Raw genomic sequence first — 26,816 nt, forward strand, 5'->3', positions numbered from 1 at the left:
GGCTCGATTTCCACCCCAATGTTTGCTCAAAAAGAAAAACAGGAACCGTCGACTATCCGGTGGAGATATCTACCCCCCTCGGCTCTGCTGAGATTTCCGGGGAGTTTTTGTAGGGTCGCCGGACACAGCGGCCGGCTCCCGGCCTGGAACCTGCGGCAGCCCGCAGCTGAGAGAGCATCAACGAAGGTTGTCCGAATCCACTCAAAGAATTCGGACCGCTCATAGGCAACTCGGCCTCCCCGGCCTCCTTGATCTTGTGAGCCCAAGTCTAGGCCGGTGCGAATTTGAATGACTGAATTCTAAATCTCAATACAATCGAGTTCTTCAGCGCTGCATAGCGGGACTCCGATCGTTTGCTCAACTTTCTTTGATTCGCTCTCCCCGTGCCTCGCTCCATTTAGATCATTTCGCTTGAACTTCCCTCGAGACTAATGTCTCCAGCTGAGCTGAAACATTGACTATTTTTTAGCGTTTCCGAGAAGTGCTTTTCCTCCGATGGGGTGTTCCCGCTTTTTTTCCGGGGGAGGGAAGGAGGACGTCGACTGAACATAAGGCGAGCGGTCCTCCAGCTAGCTTGTCGGCATTATTTAATTAATCTTCATGCAGTGGATCGTATGACGAGGAGCGACGCTAATAGACGGGAGTGGCTCAAAAGAAAAAATTGACCATGTTGAGGAGGCCAGACCGAAAACGAGCGACCAAGCCGCGGAACGCTACGAAGTTTCTAACCTTGTCGTCGAGAATGCGTCGCATCGAAGCGCCGGTGGTCACGCCGAGCGGAGCAGGTGTTTCGGGGCATGCTCGGGGGAATATCAAAAAGTCGGAACTTTCGGTTATCGTTCAACTCGGGCTCCCTTTGAACTCCGAGCGACCCGTCCCACGCACATTCGGAGTCTCGTTGAAGTCCGATCTCCATATGAACTTCAGTTTGTTCCTAAGCCACGATAGTATTCTGTCTATTGGACGCGTCCAATCCTCGTCATCGAGCTCGAGTCACGTAGCCACGTAAGCGACTCTTCAGGCGGCTCTTCGTCTGACCAGCGTACCAAACATTACCATGATTCCATGGCGGTCCTCTGGAAGTTTTTGTTCGAGCTTGGAGTATGACGTCAAGTCTGGATTCATGCAATGCGATTCGCTCTGCGGATACTCCCCTGAAGTGTAGCCGTTCTCCCTCTTGAGATCGTAGTTCTCCTCTAATTCACCAGAGACCGTGCAGAATCTCCGGGGTGGGCAGACCGAGTGATGGTCATCCAGCGACCGATGTATCACTCTTACATGTTAGTTAGTCTAAAGTCAGCTCGAGCTGGAATCCCGATGCAGAGACTTATGTTTGGCCTTGTTTTAAGCGTCTTCCGACCCCCGAGAATCGTGTCCCGGTGGGGGAACTCAAGATCATGCGCCACGTGCTTGTGGAGCCCCGAATATTCGAGACCGCTCCTAATGAGAAATTTTGGATACCGTAAGGAGGATTCGAGTCGGGTCCGGATGGAACAGATGGGTATCCGATGAGACTATCTTGAGAAGCTCTACTTATCTCATCGAAGTATCCTCTTGCCTAAGCTCTTTGCTCCCCGCGTCTGATGGGAATCCACGAACGAAAATCTGAAATTTTTACGCGAACTCATCGTGTCACCAAACTCGAGGTTTGTCGAGACCTGAGCCCGTTCGATTCGAGACTTTACTCCGCTGTAGCGACGCGCGGTGCCTGACTGAGTCGGATAGGAGTTCGGTTCGAGTTCATTATGTGGAATTCAAAATTTATATCCTAACGCCGGCGCCTCCTCGAGTCAAGATTTGCGGTTAGTATCTTTTAAACAGCCATCAAGGGTATTTTTCTTCTCCGTTGAACCTTCTCAGAGAGTGCCGAAGGAGACCTAAACTCCCGGAGCGAGCATCTCGCCCAATGTGTGAATACGACTGTTTATCTATTTCGACGAGCTGCTTCGCGAGTCGGCTCAGAATATTCTCATCAGCACAACGTCACGCTGAGACTCACTAAACTTGAGAGAAAAACCTCCAGCTAAGCTCTCCCATCCTGGGATGCTACCGAGATCTGGAGTTTATGCTATTCCCGGCCACACTCCCCCGAAGACTTCTGTCGAATCCAATACACACAAATGGCTCCCAGGAATCCTGGAGATTCAGAGAACGAAATAGTTGCCGAAAGAGTTGCTGTATTTCCTTCTGCACTTCGAATCACTTCTCCTCGAGGCAAATTCTCAACAGGTTTTATGAAAGGAACAGGCGTCAGGAGTAGGGGGGACAACTCGACTCCTTTCCTACCCGGACGCAAATGGAGTGGTCCAGCCAAAGTTGCGTCAGAATGCTCAGCTGGCAGCTCTCCCTCGCAGAAAGCGAATGTTGACGGCTCGTAGAGACCTAGTACGCTAGTTTGAAGAGGGTTCTGGGTCGTTTCGAGCCAAGACAAACTTTTGAGTTTTGTTGTGTAATTCTCAACAGCAAACCGTTAGCTTTCATTAGGGGGTCTTCCGTTTTCGAGTCCAGGAAGTCAAGCATTTAGCAGGGATCTAGCATGCTCAGAGGCCTCGCCTGGTCGCTATCCAGACTACACGTCTGCGAGTCTGAGCGCCGGTCAACAAGCCAGCTCGCTCGTGACCATATGTCAGAGACGACAAGCTTTGCAATAATTATAGGCCGAGAGGATCTGTCTCGTCACCGGGTCTGGTCGTCGACGACGACGTGGAAAACAAGCGATTGAGATTTAGAATACGGAGAATCATAGTCGAATCGACAATGATCGGAGAACACTTCCGCATCGCGCATCAATCAGCCGGAAAAAGGAGAACTCAGTCTGAGAGGACGCTCTCGGTGTGAGAATCGATAGGGAATTAACATCGTGTCTTCCGAAGTTTCGATCGATGAAGTGAAGTGACTGCGATGATCGTTCAGGCTTCTTATTGCCCGAAGTATCCTCTTGGGATTCGATCACATTTTCCCGGGAATGAGAATATTGAACCCCTCCCCTCTCTCCCGGTCGCTGTCGCGTGCAATCACACAAGGGGCATTAGAACAAATCGTCCGTCGCAGCCTCCATGACGGGCTGTGCTTACGTGCTGCCGTCCGACGGACAGATCGGGAGACGAATCGCGAGGAAGAGAGCACCGAATACAGTAGTTCCAGTAGTATGTTCGGAGCGTCTGTCTGTACATGAGTCGTTTAATCGGACTCGACCGAGGGCTATGCCCTCATCGGGCATTCAATGAAACGTACACGACTCGACGATGGGTGCTTGCTTAATAAAATTGTTGGACCGAGCTGCGTTCGCTCGACGACTTCATCGCTTTCCTTGGTTCGGCTTCCGATCGTTACGAATTCGCGCTTCGGTGACAGGTTGTTTACGATCCTCGAAGAGCACGAGGAAACGAATTTCATTGGACGCCGGCGACGTAGACTGAATGAGCTCGGTGCGAAAACCTCGTAGCAACAGATCGAGTTAAGTGAAAAAGGAGCGTCTCTGACAGCTCTGTGAACGTAGTTCCGCGTCTGGAATGAGTTCTCCGCAGGACGAGTGCTCGTCGTCTAGTGCCGCTTCCAGCGGAGTCGAGCGGAAACTGGAGCTTGTTGATTCTGACTCGTATCGTCCCGATTGAAATGCCGCATGCGCAGCACGCGCGACCGAGGAACTGGACTCCGTATTAATTCGAGGATGAGCTTGTAGCCGCCTACCGTCGGTGAAAACCTCGAACAATCCGGCGGATAGTCTGGAAAGGAATATGAGATGGCACGAGGATTTCCGCGCTCTCGTGCGCGGGGAGTATTCACAAGCGGTCGCGGCTCGGATGATTCGCGGTGCTTGGAAATTTACCGTGAAGAAGCGTATTTGCGAGCTAAATGAGCGCCGCGCCGGTTCATCGAGCCTCCGTGCTCGCCAGCATAAGGATCGCCGCCCACTGCCGATTCAAATCGTTTCCAGCACGATAGCAAATCGAGGATGAGATAGATATACGGGGAAGGAAGCGCATAACGATGCTGCGGCTTACCTGCGGAGCGATCGGTCCGGACTGTGTCTGGGTGTCTTCTCTGTGTGGACATCGATGTGCTTCACATTCGTCACGAGCCAAGCTCGGAAAAACGATGTCTCATGGAATTGAGCTCGATTTCCTTTTTCGATTCGAATCCAACGTCCTGACCCCGGCAGGTTCCCCATTTTTCCCGCGAGGGGCAGCATCATCGCGTGTACGGTTTTGATCTCTTCCGACTGATGGGCATACTCCACAATTTTTTTCAATCCTCGTGGGTGAGGGGACCCTTCATTTAGAATGTACCCCTCACTGGGAGTATGTTCTTCAATTTTTTCAATCAGATTGGCAAATATCGTCTTTCTTCGAAATCGATGCGAGCAATGGCGGAAAAACCACCGGTGTTATTGGACAGTCAACGATAAAGTATGAATGTGTACGTGCTTCATCGATCTCTTTCTAATCCTGAATGGCCGAGGACTCGATATTCTATTTCCTGAAATCCTTTTACGATGATACTGGCTCTCAAATCGTGTGTCTTATTCTCTTGCGGCGGCGGACCATGAGTTTTAGGTATTTCTGAGTGTCCTCTAGCTTCAACGTGACAGTTTCCCATCCTGATGCGGAATCCCGAACCGAAAGCAGAGAGCTCCTATAATGCAAAGCGAACCGCGTGTAGCGAGAATTTCCCTCTAATATGAGAGTGGTCCCGATCGGACGCGTGTCCCCGGGGAATATCCGTCGAATATTCACGTTTCTAGTCGGCATTTTCCTCCGGGGAAATAATCCGACGTCGAGAAAAGAGGGGTGACAGGTGGATACTGAAAGCTGGGCTGTACGTTGCGTGCTCTTCAGAAGAGAGAAACTTCGACCAACCGACCCGTAGAGTGAATAGCAGAGTATGAATGCGAAGGAAAAAGTTCCAGCGGGTTCATCGAATTATCTCGAGGCATGTATACGAGGCAGCAGATGAGTGAGCTTGCACGCACACACGCTACAGTTTGCAGAGCGGTGGCGCTGTATCCGAAGACGGTCGTTGACCACTTCGCTTTGACGTAAAAACTCGCCTGCCGATGAAAGGAGGCCAAATCTTTCGACAGAGGGACGATGAACAGCTTCAATGGGAAGACCCCGCGATGAACTGTGGACCTACTTGTTCCTCTTGCTTGTTTTTTCATCTTTTCGATATCGTCGTCCAGATCGGATCCAGGGGTCTTTAGCCCGAGTGATTATTATCTGATGCTGCACTCCAGACGAAGGTGACGCCCGCGAGTCGACGAACGAGCTTCACTTCTCCGACGAGATCCCTCTCCTTGTTTGTTTTCCCCTTTTCCGGTACTGTAATGAACGTTTGTGGGAGCGCACATGGGGGGACGACAGAATGCACATCTGGACAAACGGCCCGCAAGGCTGTTATCATCTAGCAGACGAGTAAATTATAGGGTCCTGTCGCAGGTTTTCCTCTTCGGCTCGCGCAACGGCCCGGCACCGTAAACAAGATCATTGCGAGCCGGTCCTGCTCCGCACAGAACGAGGAGGAGCTCTGCTCTTGAACCGCACTTATGGATAGGAATATCCTCCGGATATCGATACTGCGCATAAGATCAGAGAAATCGTCGCCGGATGAATCAAAGCGACAAAAACCTCCGTGAAACACGTCCCTGATCTGATGGTTGAAAACCCCCTCCCGGGGAGTGATCGACGACGGCGAGAGTCGGGAAATGGGATTTAGGACTCGATCATCAGACTTCTCCCGCTTGACGACGAAATTCTAAGCTGTTCGTTCTCGCACCTAATCCCTCGGAAATGACGCTACTGGGAAATCACGCCCTCGGGATCAGGAACTCCAGACGTTCCTTCGATTTCAATATTCGCGAACTTCCCAGGTGAGCGTTCTTTCCGAGAATATTCAGAGAAACTTCTCTCCCATCGACGGCATGAGGATTTTCTCATATCCTGCGTATCTTTATTCAGGCTACTTCGGCTGGCGGATAGCCTCGACGTTCCTTTGTCAAATCCACGGCTAATCGGGAGGAGGAATCGAGATCCGACGGTCTTGGAGATCCGGACTCCGGTAGCTTCAGAGAAACGCTTTCTCGAAGTTTCACTCGACCTCATGCGAATGAGGACAACGGCACAACGGACGACTGACGGTGCCGCTGCTTTGGCCGCGGGGGAGAGAGCATCATAGGCCACTCCGAAACTTCATCGGATGTTTTGACACAGAAAAATTCATCGTGGGGTTCCACTCGAGCGATAACAATGGGAGTCATTCGCAGACGAAGGCGAAACTCAAGTCACACTCCACCGGTTCTCCTCGTCTCTCTAATCATCCTCGAGGCCTCTCTACACCCCTCGACTCTTTTTTTCGACTTCAGATCCCGTCCACATCCAATCAACCCCATCATCACTCCGGTCCCCCGTGTTCTCTGACTTTCGGTCCCCTTTTTGTCGAGCTGCCGTTCCTCGTCGCAGATCCTGGGACCCTTTCCCCCATCCGGAGAGGCAACTCAATGGAAAGTAGTAGCGAGCGCGACTGACAAACGGACCCGGGAGCAAGAACCGCTATTGTATTGTATTGATGGAGGCGACTGATCGCTTTGCGCTATCGATGGCATCTAAACGAGAACGAGTCTTCTCTCCGCGCTGTTACTCTATCTCAACATTAGTGAGTTCGCTTGTTCGCCCAAAGGACCGTTAGGAGCTTTCTCTTGAGGCTCGCAACTCGAATTCCTGAACAAAGGGAGAGAGGGCACAACGAACGAGCCGAGATTGGAAGGTAGTAGTAGCAGGGAAACGGACGGAGAACGAAAGTATGCATATTCACTTCGACGTGTTTTCCCGCAGGAATAATTATTCGAGACTCGTAAGAGCCGTACCGATGGAACAGTCGGCATTGGAGCAATGAATATTAAGGAGATTCTTGAGTGATGGTCTTAGGAGAAAACAGACGATTCCCACTGCGAGAGATGGAGGTATGTCGAAGGACTCGGTTTTCTTCCTCTTTGTGAGCTCTCGGAGTCCTGCCATTTTCTTGGTTGCTACGGGGTAGTCCAGCAGTAGATATTCTTCAAAAGTCGGACAAGGCACGGGGGTCGAGCGCGATCCCCCAACGAAGCTTCGAACAATTACCTAGATTGAGAAATATCGGATTTTCATGATCGAATGCGGCGACTGCCCAGGTCAGCCGGTGGGCTTGCCGGGGCTCCAAAGGAAATAAATAGACCTCCGATATATATTCCTCGATTCCGCCAGCCAACACTCGACCGTGCCCTTCCTTCCCTATTCCATGCGGGTGTTTAAGCGGAGTGAATTCAAAAGCGAAACCGGTGCCGCGCGTAAATTCAAGTCGGCCGTATCGGAGAATCAATGTAGCTGAAATGACAAATACTTGTTTCGCTTTCCCTCCTTTCTGGCAACGGTGCTCGCCGTACTTTTTCTTCGTTTTCAATCAATTGTTCTGGACATGATGTATCGTGTGTACATACTCCATTGTGCACTACCGCGAACCCCTGTCCGCATCAGAGAGCAGAATCGGCAGAGGCTCCATAGTTTCGTGCCCGACCCTACGATTGTTGTTCGGCTCGCCGCACCTGTCGCTCAGTTTCCACACCAAGCCAAAGTAAAGCCCAAGAACGATGCAAGAGTACGGCTAGAGGGCGGTCGAAGGAATCTTCTGTCGACTCTGGTCCTTATTAAGGTTTTTTCCCTGGGTTTCTCCCAAGATCCATTTCGTTTCTCAAGCCGATATTCCAGCGCTCATTCGAATATCGTAAAACTCGCGATCGCTAAAAACTCCGCGACGGATTGATTCAGCCTGCTCCGTGACAAGGAAAAATTGAATGCATGCCTCTCTCACGGAGAAGCTGACTGGGACACCTGTATCCTGCGAATGATTCACCGGTCCTCTGTCGTTCAGAGAGCGGTCATCAATCCTTCTGATCGATAATATTCGGTTCCGCCACCAGGAACAAAAACCCCGCGGAATCGAAGCTGCTCGTGGAAGGAACCGATTCTCTAAGAATTGATGTGCCGTACCCGTTCGTCCTCCGCCGGCAGCGGAACAACGAGAATCTGTTTCGCTCGCTCACATCAGCTTGAAGCGCTCAATCGACTCCAATTGGATTGGTCCGATCAGAATTTATAGAATCAAGGAGGAACTTCCGGAGGAATTCCGCCGCGACGGTGAATACTATGGGGCGGGTCGACGGTTTGGCGGCTTCGGCGCGGTGTTGACGTCATGTTCGTCGTGTAGCTAGTTTCATATAGCCTGGCAGGCCCATAATCTTACGGATAGGACGCTGATCGTAATCTGACCCCGATCGAGAGTCATGGGAGAGGGAAGGGCGTCGGACACGACCGGGAATGTTTGTTTAGATGTTCATAAATCACGAGGTCTCAAAATATAAACTCCGGACACACACGAGCCGAAGTGATTACATGTGGTGTTGTTTTCCAGCGAAGGCCATTCTTTCCCCAAATGTGTTTCTTGATGCTGAGGTGAAGACGGAAGAAGCTGCTGGAATCAGTCCTCGTCTAGGAACGACAACACCTGGGAGCATTTGACGCGGGCTTTACTACCTTCGCGTCCTTGGCCGACGTTTTCTCGGCACGACGCCTTTTCGAAGTTGTATCAGCGTCGATGGCAAGATTCGCCAAGCCTCCACTGCGCACGTACACGTCTGAGGTAATCTGTTCCGAGAGCTGGAGGGAATTTCGAAGGGTAATTTTTTCAAGTTTCGCTCAGGAAGCCGTTTCAGCCAGGAATTTTTGTGGAATCGATGTCGCGGTGTTCCGGATATCTTGCCGAGTCGTTCTTTTCTTCACACTTATCGGTTCCGGGCCGGTGCGGCGTGCTCGATCTTGACACACTCTTGTCAGTGTGGACGAGATGCGATCGCCTATCGATGTTATGGGTATCCTGGAGCCCTTTGATCTCCTCCCATGCGGAGAATCTGCGAAGAGTCCGTGAGAGTATCGACGCCTGCCGGTGTCGGACACTTCAAAGGATCTTTCGCACGTCTCCAGCGAGGAGCACAATAATTCGTTCTCAGACAAAATGGGGAAGACTCTCCTGAGTCTTCTCACAGCGAGGAAATGAAGGCGTCAGCTCCGGAGCCGCTCCGTGCTCGGATTATTCGTTAAACGATTGAAATCAGATTTGAGAGCTGACATCCGCGTGAAATTTATGCGCTCTCCAGGCCGAGAGACGCTTATCGGAGCACCCTATTGTTTTTCGAAAGTCCACACAGCATCGTTCCTTCTGCCCCATTTCAGCGGTTCCTGATCTCCGGCTTCAACTTCACATCAGTCTCATCGGAGTTCCCGCAGATCTCCCGGCCTCCCCGAGTTCCGACTGACCGGGAACAACTCGGGAGTAGAACTTCTCGACAGTACATCATGGAAATGACGTTTGAGATGTTGTTTCGAGGAAACGCCAGAAGTTTGCCGGCTGACCGTAATATCTGTCCATCTGCGAGTCCGGAGGGGTAGACGCTCCGTCTCTTCCTGCCTCCCTCTCCCGCTCACTCTGGTCTATCACTCGTTGACTGACTTGTTTCCTGTTTCTCTCATGGAGTTGGGAATTAGATTTGGAATCTTGTTAGCGAGTTTCGCTCGAGTTCCAGCGGAACTCCGGTCGCCGTACTTCGTAATCGTTTCGAAACGTCTCTCACGGAGGCGTGATCAAGCTCTCCCGAGGAGTTCGGATTTTCCCAAACATCGGAAGACCTTCGTACTTCATTCCTCGTCCCCGTGAAGATACACTGGGGGTCCCGCCCCCTCGGTGGAGGAAGAGCACCGGAAAGGGAGCTCGCGCAATCTTGCAACTAGCACTCGCGAACTTTGAACTTAAATATCTCGGATGCTTCTTCCGAGGCGCCTGTGAGTCGAGGCTTGTCGTCGTGCGCCGCTGTTGTCTGTTTTCTCCCTCCTCTGGACGCGATTCAAAAGTTCGCGCCAGCCTCGGCTACATGACTTCCGGTACCCTCGTTGTCGACTTCCGGTGCGGGATGAGGGTGGGTTCGTTCCGCTTCGTTTCATACTTTACCTGAGACGGCCAGACAAGGAGGTAGCTGCGACAAGGATCGCCGCGACCGACAGAAGAATGGGTGGCGAAACCTCTTGCCGATGACAGAGCCAGAGATAAAGGTCGCTGTTTCCGATCACGCAGTGACACATTCCAGGCCAGGCGGGAAGACGAGCGGAGCCGCCACAGGGAACAATAATTCTCGCACTCATAATAATTATGCAGCGTTCGGTCGTGTAGGCCGGGACATTCTGAGAACAAGTTCCTCTCGGGATCATTCGAGTCTCGATTGCTCAGATAAACGGGTTCCGGAGTTCCAATTCAGTTTCGAAATTGCAGGGATGCTATCCGACACCGTGATCCGAGTTTGAGCTCCAAGTTTGAGGCTGACCAATGTAAGTGCTCTGCGTAGGAAGTTCAGTTTACCGCTAGAGTGCTGCCAAAGTTGGATGAGACACGACCGGTACGAGGGTTGCTACACGGCACCTTCATCAGGTATGCATCGCCCAACGATGTCGAGGCTCCAGTCGAGATCCCAGAACTTCGCGGCTCGGAAACGAAGATAACCGGGATCGGAAAAGCTCCCGGGATCCCTCCTGGGCCGAAAAACGCCTACTTTCGACAAGTCCCCCGACTTTTCCAGAGGGACGGGACTTCGAGCCATCAGGATCGGGCTGTGGTAAAAATCTGATACGAGACACCATCAGCAACTTTTCAAAGCTACGCTGGAGACTCGCAATCTGGCTCCGGTATCGCCGCCCTTCCTGTCGCTGTGGATGAGTTCGGTCTTCTGAAAGCGGTCGCATATCGAGTATCTTGGAGAGAGTCAGAGCGCTGCCCACCAATGGATATCGCTTCCATTGAAATGGAGAAGAGCCGCCAGGAGGTTCCGTACGAGCTCTGGAATAGAATGCGGAGCTTTGATAACATGCACGGAATCCGAAGCCATCAACGTATATTACGGATTTGAGCTTAACGCAGCAGGAGCTCCGAGCCGTTTCTCAAACAAGAAGCTTTCACTCGCTTTCGAACCCATTGAATTCCAAATTGTTGCGGGCTTCATCTCTCGTTTCCAAGAGAGCGGTCCAGAGCCGAGGCACACCCTTTCCTTTGAGGGATTCCTCGTAAATATTTCTGACCTTCCCCGAGCCCTTTCCGCCGGAGTAATTCCTCAGAGTCAATTCGGGAGCACGGAATATGCTCCTTCCATGGAATCGACGCGGAAAATATCGCTCCGGTTCCGCAACGATGCGTAGATTATCCGCGTCAGAAAACTGGAGAACGGTCGCGATTTTTGTTTCTGGAGCGTCCCTATATCTGTTGCCTGGATGAGCATGTCCACGGCTGGGAATCGGGAAGTCCACTAAAAAACGAGGTCGTACAGGCTTATCTTTGAGTAAGCTATGGAAAGAGCACACGGAGTTCCGCTGCGTCAGCTTCTTCCTCCCCACTCTGCGTTGGCCGCGGTCTATTTGAGTACCTCGGTCTCTAGGGCTGTCGCTTCTATTCCGCGCCGGGAACCACTTCACTCTTGTAACGTTTTTCTACAGGGAGTCTGAGAATGTCTACCGCCCCCGAACCCCCTCCCCGATCACATTTCCCTACGTAGCAGGCTTCATCGAGACGGACCAACGGAACTGTTTGTCTGATGCGAATCTTCACAGACCATCAAACTTTCCCTATCCTCGCGACAAGTTGTTTGTTCCGGCAGCTTGTGCGAGCATTGTGTCGTAGTGAGCTCACGTTTCCAGCGACACGAGTCCACAGTAGCGCTCCGGCCCGGGTCCGCTCCTCCGTAGAATATGGACGGCATCAGGAATTACCTTGGCACCGGTGAAGGTCTTTGCAGGCAGAAGCGAGTGAGGGAAGCCGTCGGTTTCCTTTAGCGAGCGAGTTCGCCTTTTCATTCCGAATTCAAAAGGCTCAACAACGGCGGCGGAACGCTGACTTAGTGAACGGCGTATTCCTTCTCGTCGACCTCGCACCCGAGTCGAAAAGACGGGAATGTCCACTCGGACTCATTTTCCTGAGTGAGTTTCCTGAGTGCGTCGCATCGCAGCGAGCAGACGGCCAAGGAAGTGAGGTGGAAGAAGACGCAACGGTCCCCATTTCTCGCTATCCCCCTCACGCGGTAGGAAGTTAGAGAAATGGAGAGAGGTCACCGTAAAAAGGAGCCGTGGCGGCCAGATGGGGAATTCCGTAGCTTTTGACAGTGTCCGACGGTAGCGGGACCCGGAAGAATGGTTGGCGGAGCCGCGTGGTCGAGTGTGAAGAAATGAAATAAGTTTGCGAATTCGTTCAAGAACGTAAGGAGCAGCCGCTGTGACGGGGCTCCGCCGCAGCGCTGGGGTTCGGACCCAGGGCATGAGGATCCTAAGGCGAGAAAGCAACAAAAAGGATCGAGCAAGACCGAAAGAAACCCGGCTCGAGGGGGGAGCCGGCTTCGTCCGATTGACCGCGCAACCAAGCGAACGAGCAAGCGACCAACCAATCATTAGGAGACGAAGAAAAGTTTGAGATCAGACCGAGAAACTCAATGGAAAAACTCCGAAACCCACCGAAAACATCCATTCAACAACGTTTTGAACGCATCATTCCTTCTTATAATAGAAGAGCCTCCATGATCGTCGAAGCCAACGGAGAGGTCACGAGAGACATTTTCACCGAGGAGGGCCGAGTGCTCGGAGCTCTCCGCGCGTAACATGCAGATTCGCACTGAGCCCCCACACCTCGTGAAACAACGTTTCCTCGAACGAAAGATCGCGGATTCGCATGCGGCGGCCGGCTTCTTTCTCCCGCGTATTCCGCAGAAATTCCCATGAAATACTGCTGGGGATTCCGTAGGAACGCTCATCTTCGTCGGGCCGATGCCCGAGTAGATGACTTAGATCATGGTTGTCCCAAGCCCTGAACGCAGCCCCCGCGCCCCAGGCCCTCGGGTGTCTCGCGGTGGGAGAGGAGGAAGGCAACGGAGAAAAAACATGAGAGCTCCGCGGGGAGCCCCTCACCATCGGTCAGACAATCGTTGAAGGATCCCACGGATGAAAAATGAATTCAGAAGCGACAGAGCGAGGAGCTAGGTGTGCTTTCCTCCGCAAGCGTCTCATGAATATCTCCATACTCAACTCTGCTGATTGTTATCGCTGCAGTTTTGAGTTTTCCAGTCAGTTTTCCTGGGTGGTCCACCTCGCCGCCAAGCGTTCGAGTAGGTGCCATCACCCTGTCACAAAATTTTCCTCCGATTCCCATCGCTCTAGAGATCTAATCGTCGAAAGCACCCCGATAGTATACATCCGGGGCGGAGGCTGCTAGTTCCTGAGAGCGTCGGAATCTGAATAGAATATTCCTGCATTAGAATCTCTAGATCCTCTCGCCGAAACTGAGACCGTGGATGCAGATAGATGTTGACGGAATCATTATTTACGTAAATGGAATCCGGAATATGTACATATAGACTCTTCGTGCAATTAGATCCCTCTCCTGAGCTTTCAACTCGGTCGCACTCGCAGACGGAAAAATGAAACCCTAGGAAATTTCCCGACTGCATCGAGAATCATGTACTCAGTCAAGGGACGTGCGGATAATGCGATCGATCCGCTGACCGCATTGCGCTTTCAACGACGCCGACGGTGTGAGGACTCCTTTTGTATGGCTCGCGCTTCGAAGCTCCCTCCCACCCCAGTTATACCGTAAACCAGCTTTCGACCCACTGGGCTCCGACTCCCATGGAGATGTCTCCGCTCTCCGACGACGAGAAGAAAATAGTTTTTCCTCGTGGTTTCCCAACACTCCGGGTTCTCGGAAACACCTGGATTGACACTCCGGCCCGACGGTTTCCCGTCCTACGGGACCGGTAACGCGATCGACGGTCACCGGCGGATTCGTTGAACAGACTCACCAGCAGGCGATGCAGTCTAAAGCACGACGTAATTCCGTAATGAGGGCGAAGCATTTTCCGACCTTGAATTCTATGAGCGGCCGAGCAGCCGATGCTATCTCGCCCATAAACGAAGCAATTTAGATAGGCGATGGCTTCACAGATCAACGCTCAGCCGTAGATTATCCCACGACAGCCTCGCTAATACCCTGCGGAGATCCCACCTCCCGTTCATCTCTCGAGTGTCTGTGGACCTCTTGGGAGCCTTGGCGGGCACTCCGATCATTCTTCACCGAGGAAACTTTCGGTGTCACCTTCGAGCTCATGATATCGATTAATCTCGGTGACTTCAGTCATCGCTCAGATGACTGGGCCGACTCTCGTGGATCCTCCTGTCCGAAGAAAGTCATTGAATATCCTACGAACCTCATTCTAATGTCCTTAGCCTGATATCCTTCGCCGTAACATTTATGTATTCACACATGAAAGCCTGGAATTTCGCTCCGCTATTTTATGGCCGATTGAAACAATTAATTCGGCGCCTCTATCCCTATGACCGCGCTCTCGTTGAATGTATTCCGCGCAGACTCGTGTGAGTCTCACAGTGGACTTTAGTGCGACTGCGGCGCGTTCTCCCTCACATTGGTTTGAATGACTCCGCTAATTGCTAATTTGCCATCGGTCGAAGTCCCTCGTTCTCAGCGGGGCTCCGCGAGCTCGAATGAAGTCTTCTGAGGAAAGTCCCGCTCACCTTACGCGAACAGTGTCGGGACCCTCAGGGTGGGGGAGCGGATGGCGCCAGAACGACGAGCTCCCGGGGAGGAATCGACGGTGAAAAAACACGCTGAAATCGGTCTCGGAGACTGCGTACGATCAGTTGACTCGAAAAAAAAACTGTCGGTAGCTTGAAAGTCACGCGATCGCTTAGTCAATCGGTCACTCAGTCAGTCAGTCAGTCAGTCAGTCCGACGGCACCGGCCCCAGGCTGGTTGGTCGGTTCGTCAATCTATCAGGCAGTCTGTCAGGACTGCGCGACTTGTTGCCGAGCTAAGGTCGTTGCCAAGAAGTATTCGGAGAATTTATCCCTCGAGGATGGAATATCGTGTCACATGGTGATGCTTGGGCAAACGCTGCTGTCAACGATCTGAATCGCAAACTAACCCACTGACCGTTGTGGACGTCCTGCGAAAGTCGTTCAGCTGGTCGATAAAGCTCTACGATGTGCTTGCGAGAGCGGCACCGTGTGGCTTCCCGAGACTGAAAATACGGAACTAACTCGACGCTTCACCGACCATCTGCGAGCTCTCGACGAAGCATTCTTCCCATGAACGGGAATGCTGTTTGAGACGTTTTGTGTCGGGAGGATCGTCTCACATCGCCGTCTAGGATATACGTACTCAATTTTTTGTGTAGACAGCGCTCCTCCGAGCCCATGATCGAATCGATGGCAGACGGGGAGGTCTGCCATATAATTCCGCTGGTATCGATTCGCCGTCAATCAAAAATTTGTGGAACTTCTGACAATGAGTTGAACTCGACACTCACGACACGGGGCGTTGTTCAGTACACCTCGAAATATTGGATAAAGCGTAACAAATGCGGGCAGGCTCGGGTAAAGCACTCAGGAATATTCCGCCAAGAAGTCTTTTTACGTCAGTGCTCGAATGAATCTCATTTCTCATGGGACTTGCTGACATGTTTACCTTGAGATATTCCGTTCATGTAGCTCCACGGACAAAATTCACGGAGTCGAAATCCGCAGCGAACACGGCTGGCATACGATTTACGGCGTTTCCCCGGCTTCCAGATTCTTCTCGGGAGCCTGATTGGATTGACGTATTATCGAAATTCTGATCTCCAAAATCATACTGAGTATCGTTGCCCCCTGACTTCGGTGGATGGTAGTTCTCTCGTCGATTTTACGGCAAATCTTTTCGCATCCCTGAGATCCTGTCCGCGTCTTCTTTCATCTCTGCCCCAAGTGACGACTCGGTGGCTGACTCCGTCCGGTTTTCGAGGCTGCGCCTCACCTCGGCTCGACGGTGGACCAATCGCCACGCAACCTCGGGCGGCAGCCCCGACTCATTAGCGTTGGCCAGCGCTTGCTGGAACGTTTTGTGAAGCGTCGCCGCCTTCGTCTCCACTTCATCCGAGCCCAGAGAGCTGGCAAAATCCTTTCTCGCACAAACGAGTAGAAGTCGTAAGGAGCTCGCTCACAGTGAAATTCCGACCGCAAGCCGCGCGCTACGGAGTGCTCTCCAGCCGTAATATCGAGATCTTCGAAGAGGTGTGGACAGCGCGGGATGGCAAATCCTGAACCGAGTTTCGGTGGACGGTAACGACAAAAGACAGAAGAAAAAAAACGAAGTTCCGGTAGCGAACGACTTCTGTGAGCTGACGGCTCGGGGCTGGAACACTCAGCAGCTCTCGAGTCGGGTGGCCAGCCGCTCTTTACGCTGTCATTTCTATCTGGCAGCGGCGGAACAAGCGTCGTTGGCGGCGTCACCGCCGTCTTCTTTTCCGGTCGGGGAAACGATCTTTGATCGATCTTCGTCAAGGCTCCCAATGCCCCAATTTGATTAAACGACCCGCCCAATGGCGGAGTCACACTGTACAACTTAATCTATTGTGCTGTTCGGAGCGCAAATGGGCCGTGGCGTTGACACTTTAAAGATAGTATGCGCCCGCCCGACGCCCACCCGCCCGCTTTCTCGTTCGCCGGACTTGTCCGACCGAGCAGATTCCCGTCGGGCTTCCCGTCTGAGCTCCGAGACTGTTTTGTTCCATTTTTCCCGTGATTGCCTCGGGATTCACTGATTGAGTGCCGATCTAATCGACACTTGTCTGATCGATTGCTTCAACGATAGCTTTAATGGCAAACATGTCAAACTCCCAGTCAAGCAAGCAGACAGCGATCGAGCGAGTGCGCTAGCGGGCGTTCAGTCAGCGAGACTGTTTAGATCTGTCGATTGCTCTCATGACGGCGGCGATGAAAGCGGATGATGATGATGAGGACCACGACCATGATGGCGGTGCGCCAATTCAAACGGCATCGGTGAACAACAAACAATTCATTCGCAGAGCCAATCAAGGAGTAATGGTCCATGCCAGCGGAGTTCAATTTTTTAAAACGAAGCCAGTCGTCACTGCTATTCGAGCGAAGTCAATTCGACAGCATGCATCACTGCTGAACAGCGAACGATCAACGCAACGATTCTGGCGTATCGTGTTCCGATCCGATTAGACGACTCGTTCGACAGCAATTCAAATGAGCTCGTCGCGAGCGATGTCAACACGAACGAACCGCCGAACGACTTCCTTCTACAGCGAACGTTTGAGCGCAGGTGTTTAGTTGGCTGCGTCCAACGTTCCGTCCATAGCCCGGAGTGGTTTCTCTGCGGCTCCAGCTGTTTTTGTTTCTTCGGCTGCATTCACTCGAGGATCCTTTTCCCCGTCGTCTTCCTCACTCGGCCGAGACCCTCCTTGCGGAATATCTAACACTCTTAGAAACGATCGAGGTCACTCACCTTGCACATGGTTTGTCCAAAAATCCAATCACGGATGGTCATAGTCGTTATGAGGAACGGAAGTCCGGTGAGAAACATTTCGTCGGCAAGTGCCAGATTGAAAATGTACATATTGGTGACAGTCTGCATTTTGGAGAAACGGAGCACAACATAGATCACGAGGGTATTTCCACACAGGCCCACGATCCAGATGATAAAATAGAGGATTGTCGTGAGACGGACCATCGTCAGCGGTGCTTCGGTGTTGCTGAACTCCATGAGCGTGCAGTTGGAGATCAGGTGTTTCACCTGCGAATCTTCCAGCTTCAAATCGAGAATTTCGCTCGAGTTGAATTTGCCGCTGGTGCAGTTGCTGAACAGCTGCAACAGTAGGTCCTGGTCGAGTCGAGGGCTCAGATCGCCGCTCGAGTCGTCTGTCAAATTATGGATCATCGATGCAACCATCGAGCCATCCATGTTTCAAGCGGATCTGCCGTTCGCTCTTGTCTTTTTTTTTTTCGGTTTACTCAGCTCGATGTCGTTGCCGACGGTGTTGCCACGCGTTCGACTAGGCTGTCAAGGTGAAGATTATCACACGATCGTTAGCGCTTCATTCACATCACTTATCGAGTTTGTTCAAACTGATGGAAAGAGTCTCGCCCGCCGGGCTTCCAGTTTCTGGCAGATGCCGTCGATTTCGTCTCCCACAAACTTTGTCTTCGACGAGACCGAACCTCGACCCACCGTAAGACACACAAAACTAACGAGTGAACGAGCGGTTAGAGCGCCTTCGCTCCCGGCAGTCGGATGAGTCTGTCTGTACGTAAGAGCCGGCATCTCAACCTCGTGTTCAGTAGGGCCCTCGCCGTGTCCCTTCCCGACTGTAGGGCCCTTTCCTTCACAGCCAGTCAGTGCCTACCCGCCCGTCTGCCTGCCTGCCTATAGACCCGCCTGTTTGCCGGCGGGCCGGCCGGCTAACGGCTTTCCCGTGGACTACCGGTGGCTATCTCTTTCCTTTGCGACTAGAATTCTCGCCCGCTTGTTTGCTTGTCCGGGTAGCATGAAGTCGGCCCCTCTAACACGGGCGCCGAGCTAGGCCTCTAGAGGCTGTTGCAAGGGTCTCGCTTCTTATCCGGGAGGTTGTGGTAGCTGTCTGTCGTGTACTCGCCCGGGAGAACCCCTCTCGTTCCCAGAACTTCGGGCCCTGTGATCTGTAGAGGACACCTAGTTAGAAATTCACGGCTGCAGCCGTCACAATTACCGTGTCGGGCTCCTAGGCGCTAACTGCCGGGTACGACGGTCGCTTCAAGTTCCACGAAGCGCCTTCCTGCTTGAAGGCTTGCTTCTTGGCCTTTTCCGACTCCTCAGCACTCAGCTGGGGATAGAGGACGAAAACCAGAGGGAAGTGAGCGATCCGATAGAATCCAGAGAAGAGTAGAGATAATCCAATTCCATCGATTCCCAATTTTGTGCCTAGGGAATGAATATGGATGTTTAATAAATGATAATAATTTAATAATTATTGGAAATTATCATAGGAGAAGAAAGTTCGCTGTGCTGGCTGGGGCTATTCAATCTCGGTGAGCAAGATCAAAGAATACCGTGAATGCTTTGTGACGACGATAAACACGAATAAGTGTGCATACGCGGCATCGTGCCACTTACGTCAGGAGCATCCTCACATCCGTTTGAAGTGGAAGATTACCTCGACGGTCTTGCTGCGGCCGGCCACGGCGCGATTGAGTTAGCGAACTCGCTGATTGCAACCTGGTCTGGCTTCATTTCCTGGTGGCTATGTGGGCAGGAGGGCTCCTGTGGGCGCAGAGGATCGCACACAGCAACAACAACAACGACGACAGCATCTCATCATCACCATTCCGATAGAGCGAAGCTTCATTGAGAAATTCCTCCACATCATCAGCTGAGCGGAGAAAGCATCCGATCGGGGAGCGATCGATCGATTGGGCGGGCGAGCAGACAGGGTAGCCGATCGGCGCGGCGGCTGAATGCATGATTGATCGTCGTATCGCGAGAGCAGCGAATTCGCAAAATACGAGGGCGGTCACGATAAACGTGACTTGTTCTGCACGCCGTCGTGCGATGAGTTCGAAGCAGCGGATATCGAGGAGGTTCGAGATTGGAATTGCAGAGTCAGACAGTCCGACAGTCTCACAAGATGAGCCCATCACAATCCCTGCGCTCCAGGCCGCGATCGTACCCACATCCAGACTTCGCTCGTACAAATACATGTTTTAATCTACGCACAGCGGATCGGAAGCGCCCTATCGCTGCACCACGAAACTCTCCTGAACCTTCGGGGCTCCATGTATGTATGATGATATGATGATAATTCATGAATTATTCAGTTGGATGATTGGTCATGTCATGAACGATGTCACACACTCATCCTCGCCGAGATTGAGTTGTTCAAAGGAATCAGAACAGCCTCGCTCCCGAGGAACTTCCGGAATATTCTTCGGAGCACTCGCCAAGCCCCTGGTACCTCGTAGAAGGCTCTGATAGAAAATTCACTCGCCGAGGATAGGAAATTCAGAAATCCTCCAGGAAGCCTTCCATGCTGGCCATTTTCTCTCCCCCGTCTAACCCACGCTTCCCCACCGAGCTGGAATGACTCTTCGGAAGCGATGCACCATCATATGTCTCACGATGAATCCATGATCGAATAGGTATGCGTCATTGTATGACTCAGATGGATCTTGATCTATTCATTTCGGGTATCTAGTATGCCGTGCCGGGGGTCGGAGGAACGTCGGGTTGGTATGACCCGGAAAGTACGCTGAGGATATCAGCGGTTCGGGACCGCTTGGGGCTCGCCCGTTTTCTCGCCGGGAGAGGAGTCCACGGCGCTCCCAGGTATATAAAATACAATAAATTCTTTGTGACGATCTATCTAATGGCTACAATATGATCATCGCGAAGCCTCACGGGGGGAAAGCCGGGGATGCCTACTCTCGGCACACAGCTTCGTTCGCGCGGGAGGCGTTTGGAGAGCTACCCACGCCACGCCTCACGTGCATATGCCGCGTAAAACGAGACTCCGCAAAATCGATCCATCCAAAAGTTGAGGCATCGAAGGTTTATGAGCTCGATCCCAATGGAGTCGGGAAGAAACTTTGGCCTGCACCAGGAGTATTCTGACGTAAAGGCCAGAGACGTCCGAATTACGCCGCGAGTAAATAAAGAACTCTCACGGAGACGAGTTCGCGGGTGGGCTCGTGATGATACACATACGTACGCAAGCAGCTGGCCGGCGGGCTTCGACGTCTAATCTTCTCATGATACAGCTCCGGCAATGCGAGCGGGCGAATATGCGAAATATCCGCTGGGTTTCGTGGCTTCCTGGTGCAGCCTTCGATCGATAAGGTTTGCGTGCAATGGTCTAGCCCGAGAGATCCTTCACACACTCGAGGGTCTCCCCAGTGTTTATGTACGTTTCTTCCGCGATTCATTAAGCAACTCGGGTATCGCTGCCCAGTGGCTGCGCTGCCTCCTCTCTGCATCTCTCGGGACTCTTCCTGTAACCGTCTCACGATCTCATCGCCTTCCGTACAGATCGATAATGAAATAGACATTTCATGGAGCGATGAAGTTCGATTTTGCGCGGGTGACGGCACTCGCTCCACCGACCAAAGCCTTTTCGTAGGGAATCCCGACAATAATCTTTCCGGAGATCGCGAGCCGGCAGCCGATAGCTTTCTAGATTTTTATTCGAGAAGAGCTTCACAACACACGGTGAGCCGTTGTCAGTCGCTGAGTCGGTTCGGTGAGCATAACACACATCCATCCTCCGCGCGTTGAGCTCTGCCAGCGGCTTTGTTTTCCCTCGAGAGTATCAGTCTCATTCATATTTTTGCCAGGCTTGCTCTGTCAGACATCGTCCTCAATAGCCGTCTCCGTTGTGCACCAGATACGTCGGAATGTACCTCGCGCCCAGAAAACCATTGGGAGGGTGCTTGGCGCTAATCTATGGCCGATTCAGCGGTCGACGATTCGAGGGCGAATCTCACTGCCGTTTCCAATCCGAGTTCCGACGAGTGAATAACATTCTTTAGAAGGCTGACCGGCATCCGCGAGGGAACACAGCTCCCCGATTCGCTGTTTTCTTTCCGCCTACTGTGGAGCATAAAACTATTTCCATTCTGACTGAATCTTCCCTCCGCTGAGCCCAAAAATCGTGGGGTCCGGCTTCAAGGAAATTCTCATTTGGGGAGACGTGTTCGAGACGCTCCGATCCTAAGTTTTTTGAAAGAATCAGCGGGTCTTCTCACTGAGGTGAGAGCAAAGCCTACACACTCTTCGACGGACGAATGAGATACGTTGTTCCGTTTTCATCTTGTTCCCATGTTGTAGGTGGGGATATATCGCATTCGATGCTCCCTAGCGACTCCCCTCAATTCTCCTTTCGCCGCCGCCTTTCGAGAGGCTCGAGTCTAGAGCTGATGTAGGACGCTTCCAATTATTGAGGATCGACGTGGGGCCGGGGGCTTTCCCCGCCTTATTCGCTACCACACATGAGTTCCTGCTCACCCTTCTCTAGCTCTTAGTTCTTGATCGCAGCTGAGATTCTTCCACATTCACTTTTCATTCGAATCCGGCGCCGATCCGGAAATACTTCATGGATCAGAGAGCTGCCCTGGAGGCGATAGTTCCCTAGAGCTCTTGGAACATTTACCTGACGTATCCTATCACATATTTAATTGTAATTGTGGAATTTCCTATTGGGTGCAATGCCGGCATATAGGATGAACTGGATTTCGCCGCGCTGCAACGGAGTATATCCGATGTTCTCCATCCGGAATCATGCACGGGTCAGCTCGGGATACATGCAGAATAAATAAATAAATAAATAAATATAAATAAATAAATAAATAAATTGTCGTGTTTGTCCTCGTCTGTTTCCATTTTTAACGCGCCACCGCAGAAGCTCGTTCAGCGGGGATGCGGGTGCAAATCCGAGGGAGCAACGGCCCGATAGTGTTACGCCGGCGAAAGTCCGAAGTATGATCCCCAGGCTCAGGTGTTTTTCCGCTGTCAGTCGAGAGATCAACGTCAGACCGTGATCATGGGAAAATATCCATCTAAAAATATTCAGTAGGACGCGCAGTTTCCACGCGGAGCGCTCGAATCTCTTCAAAAACTTTCGATGGAGCCTCTTTTTCACAGATAGTCTCTGGCAGCTTTTTGATATCGGCAAAGTAATGCACATACATTGTGTTATTATAGAACTGCGTCCGTTGTCGTCCACGTAGGAGCACGTGGTCCCCGCCGACGAGACTTTTGCATCATGCTTCAAAAGTGCACGATGTGGAGTCGCGTATGCCGTGTACGACTATGCACCGACATGGTGACAAATTAACCTTGCTCCCTCGATCGTGATGCCGCAGCCGCGGAATAGACTAATCGGCGAAGAGACGCTCTGTCTAATCACGGACAGCGACTCCCGTCATTTTCCGGTTGATGCAGTTGAATACGCCAAAAACGTGCCGACCACCTACATGATTCCGTGATTGAGACAGAAGAGGTGTATCGGGTCCCCAGATGACCGTCGAGATTCTTTTTCCACTCTGGGAATTGTCATTACGCAAAACGACGAGACTTTGAGGATTTCAAAGCAGGCGAGGAGAGGGTCAAGACGGAATCCCGTCGGACTCTCGGAGATCTTTCCTTTTGCCTCCCTTAGAAAATCGGCTCACGCAGTGAAGAATCGCGGGTCTAATTCGGAGCATGATGACGGAACGAAAGCGGCACTCATTGAGAGCAGAGCCGAATCATCGACGACATCACGTCTCCTCTTTTCTGACGAGTCGACGGTATCGCTGCAAAGAGCGCTCCGAATCGTACCTTAGACATCGTTCCACCCCGAGGATTGAGTGCAGAACTCCGAAACTCTTCTCTCGTACCTCCGGGTTGAGCAACATTTTCCGGAACATCTGTCAAAACGGAAGTCACATATCAAGATTTTTCTGCCCTCCGGGATTCCGCGCCCAAATTTCATTAGTAAGGTGCTGAGCTAGGCTCCCGCTCCCTTCAACCGGGGTCGAAAACACAGGACGGGAGGCGGAATGCAGACGATTCGCTCCTTAGTTTTCCTGTTTGTAATTAGATTATTGCTCTCCAGGCGGAGGATCAATCTACTGCACGCCTCCTTCCCCAGCCCTCGACGTCGAGCTCTGCAGAGTCCACCTTCGGTTTCGCGCCTCTCGATCGCTCCATTTGCTCTCTCCTAGCTCGCGCAGTCGACGGCGAACTCTGCGGTCGGTCTCCGTGCTTGCCAGAGTGATCATAGAATGATCCTCACAAGCGAACTCTGTCGCCGTACAGCCATGCGAAGCATGTGCTGTCCGAAGACCGACACTTGCCGAATTCTTTCTTTTCCCTCGGAGGCGACATTGGATAGAAACCGCCATCTTGAGATTGGAAGGGAATGAATAGAGACATCCCCTCCGCGGAATCGTAGAGGAGGAGCCGCATTCCGGATCGGTAGACAATGGAGAATGCTGATTGAGCTTGCGATATGGAGTTCCCCAGAGCATTGGTGCTCATCCCCTCAACGACATGGTCTCCTTCTGTTCTATGTACGTTCCGTCTGGCTTGTTTCTAATAATGCGTGAACTAACTCCTCGTCGAGCAGAACTTGCAGCCCTCCCAGACGATAGCATTCGCTCCAGAAATCCCCGCACTTAATCTCCCGGAATGTCGAAATGAATTTCACACGGGAACGTGGAATCGTTTTCCACAGACTCGCGTACGCTGCTTTCTAAGTCGAATGAAATTGCGAGGTTTCGTTGCCGAGCACAACCGCCGGAGTCGTTCCTGCATCCGACACGTTCCATCAGCCACGGTCTCCTTCCCCAAATCCTGAGTCGCAGGCACAATACCTGACAAGTTTCGCTAGGAGCGCGGGAATGCCGTCGAACAACGTTCAGTCTGTGATCCCGCTCACTAGGCCAACGGCTTAGGCTCAACCCACGGAGCGGTCGTTCCGGAGGCTTTTCCGACGGCGGATAAACTCGAGACAAAAAACAAGGAGCAGACTCAATCAGGAATCTCAGAGGAGATTGCCATTCGTTCCGTAGCCTGTTGTTGTCCGGGTCGCATCCATATCTCCTGCAGGCATTTCTGATGGCTGGGATCCTGAGGGAACGTCGATATAAACATGTCGAAGTGTCTTCCGTCCATCAGACAGCTGACCCTTAGGTTGGGGAGCACTCCCGTCCGAACGGCTGAGGGGGCCTCTGGGGCACGGATTGATCCGTTTCTTCCGTATCTGTGATGAGGAATTCTTTCACCAGAAGCTCAGTGAGGACAGAAAAGAACTACGACTCAGTCACTTACTCAGTAAGCCAGTCTGTCGGTCGGTCGGTCCGTCCGTCCGTCCGGGGAGGGAAGGAGCAGTCCCCCTCGACTCCTTTGGAACGAGGTCGTGCACAGCATACTAACGAGGAGCCCCAAGCTTGTCGGCGGGCGGAGGCAGAGCCGTCGTCTCGGGCCCTTGACACAAACGCGGAGCTTTTTAAGCCACTTCGAAGTGCGGCGAATAATCATGACGAGTCGAAACGTCTCCGAAACGATACACTTTGTATACTTCCGGACTCGACTCACGTCGATGGGAAGCAGACAGCAACGGCCGATTCTCGGCAGAGCCCTCGAACCCCACTCGTGGCTTGCCTTGGGCGTGAATGAAATCACCGCTCAATTACCAGAATAGATAGTCATGCAATAATCCGGAGAACTATTGGAAGAGTCGCTCGCGGAGCTGAGAAAGATTCATGCGCGAACTTCGGCTCGATATAAATTAAACTTCCGGCTCTGGAACGCATCGACCGTAAAACGGCCTGCTCGAATCGCGGAAGCCAAATGCCTCAACACTCGTTTTCCGTGGACGCGAAGAACAACGCGTAAGTTCGCCGCGAGACAGCCGATGGAAATTCATCCCGTAGAGCATCCTCAAGCGTGTTCAAGCGAGAAACTTCTATTCCATTGATGCACCCAGAAGTCAATCAATTCTCCTTGAAGTCCTCTATTTTCTGAAAACTTTTCTCTACAGGAGTCATTTTTCAAGGGAGCTGGTGAAAGCAACTCCCGCGGAAACGATTCGTCCCGTACTGGAACTGCAACCATGGTTGAGAAACCTCGGTCCACCCTTTCTGTTCCGCTGACGGGTCGAAGGCCTAGGACGCGCGTCGGCGGTACCATGCTCACCGAAGTGACTGTCAAAAGGATCAAGAGCGTCTCGGAGGAAGGAAGATAGATCGCTGAACACAATAACGCTATTAGATTCGACGTAACCGAGGAATAGATGGCCTGAAACTGATATCTCACATATACAGACGACTAGACAGACAAAGGGGTCAGTTGGCGCCGGCAACCGCCGTAAACACGTAGCAAGCGTTCGGTCGTTGCCTCAGAGGCCAGCCAGACTGATCAAACCAGGTGCGGTCGTTAATTTCAGTCGTGAGGGATATCAAACCCAGTCTCGAGCTTGTAGCAATCTCAAAGCAGACAATATCGCTGGCAGGAGGATATCGAATGAACTGTGTACTATATCGTCGAGGAGAAAGAACGGAAATCAGACCATCAAACTAAATGATCGCCGAAGCGACTCTTGTCGTTCGAGGAAACGCTACGAGGCGGAATTATTAGCGGGGAAGTTCTCCATGTCCGGCTCCTTGAATCGCCAGGGCAATCAGGCGGGGTCCATGACTGGCTCGGACGTACCGTAAAGAGGTTTGAGCGAGGCTCACGACCTCAGGCTCGGAGGCGGGAAATTCACACGAAGATTGAAAGTTCTTCAGACATCCTGATCGTATGAAGCGTTTTACGATACCTCGTCGGCCTTGCTTCCGCCCTGAAAGCAGTATCCAAGGGCCCTGCACAGCGGGCCACCTTGGCTGAACAAAAGAATGAGTGAACGGACGAGCGGATGAATAATTGAAAGCGGGAATGACCACCTATATGAGTTTGTGCATTGTCTACTAGTCGCTTATATCTTGTGCTGGTGAGCTGCTCGGAGGCGGCAGAGGACGTACTAGGCGTGGACGAGCACTGAACTGAACTCGGCGACGTCGCCGAAAGCTGTCAGCCGACTAGACCTTATTTACGAGCTGGTATTCGATGTTGCTCGAACGGATTTGCGTCACGCCTCTCACTCAGACCCCAAGTTTCGTCAGAGGATTAAATTGCTTCGAGTCAAGCGTGCCCGCCGTCTGCCTAACCCGCGTGCCTGAGAGATGGGAAACTCAGAGAGAATAAACCTTCGGATAATGCGTAAGATTGTGAATACAGTGGACGTTACCCGAAGGGATTACGTCAGAACCAGATCGGAGAGCTCCGATTGAGCCTGGCACGCGATAATCTCGATTTTCCAATAAAGCGGTATCCCAATGAGAAATTTCAATAAA

The 26,816-nt window shown here is 52.1% G+C and overlaps 1 protein-coding gene across 1 annotated transcript in view; it reads right to left on the reverse strand.

Annotated features, from left to right (window-relative positions):
* Nucleotides 1–26,586, reverse strand: part of LOC100905009 (somatostatin receptor type 2) — a gene marked incomplete at its 5' end in the record, with an annotated part of 123,575 nt that extends 96,989 nt beyond the window's left edge. Inside the window, 4 exons of the mRNA XM_003746574.2 lie at nt 17,416–17,790; nt 18,680–18,867; nt 25,618–25,685; nt 26,558–26,586. Coding sequence (XP_003746622.2) covers nt 17,416–17,790; nt 18,680–18,867; nt 25,618–25,685; nt 26,558–26,586 — 660 coding nt within the window. The remainder of the gene's footprint in view (nt 1–17,415; nt 17,791–18,679; nt 18,868–25,617; nt 25,686–26,557) is intronic.
* Between the last annotated feature and the right edge of the window lie 230 nt (nt 26,587–26,816).

This window comes from Galendromus occidentalis, unplaced genomic scaffold, assembly GCF_000255335.2.
Source record: "Galendromus occidentalis unplaced genomic scaffold, Mocc_1.1 scf7180000077497, whole genome shotgun sequence".
In the NCBI taxonomy this organism is placed as follows: domain Eukaryota; kingdom Metazoa; phylum Arthropoda; class Arachnida; order Mesostigmata; family Phytoseiidae; genus Galendromus; species Galendromus occidentalis.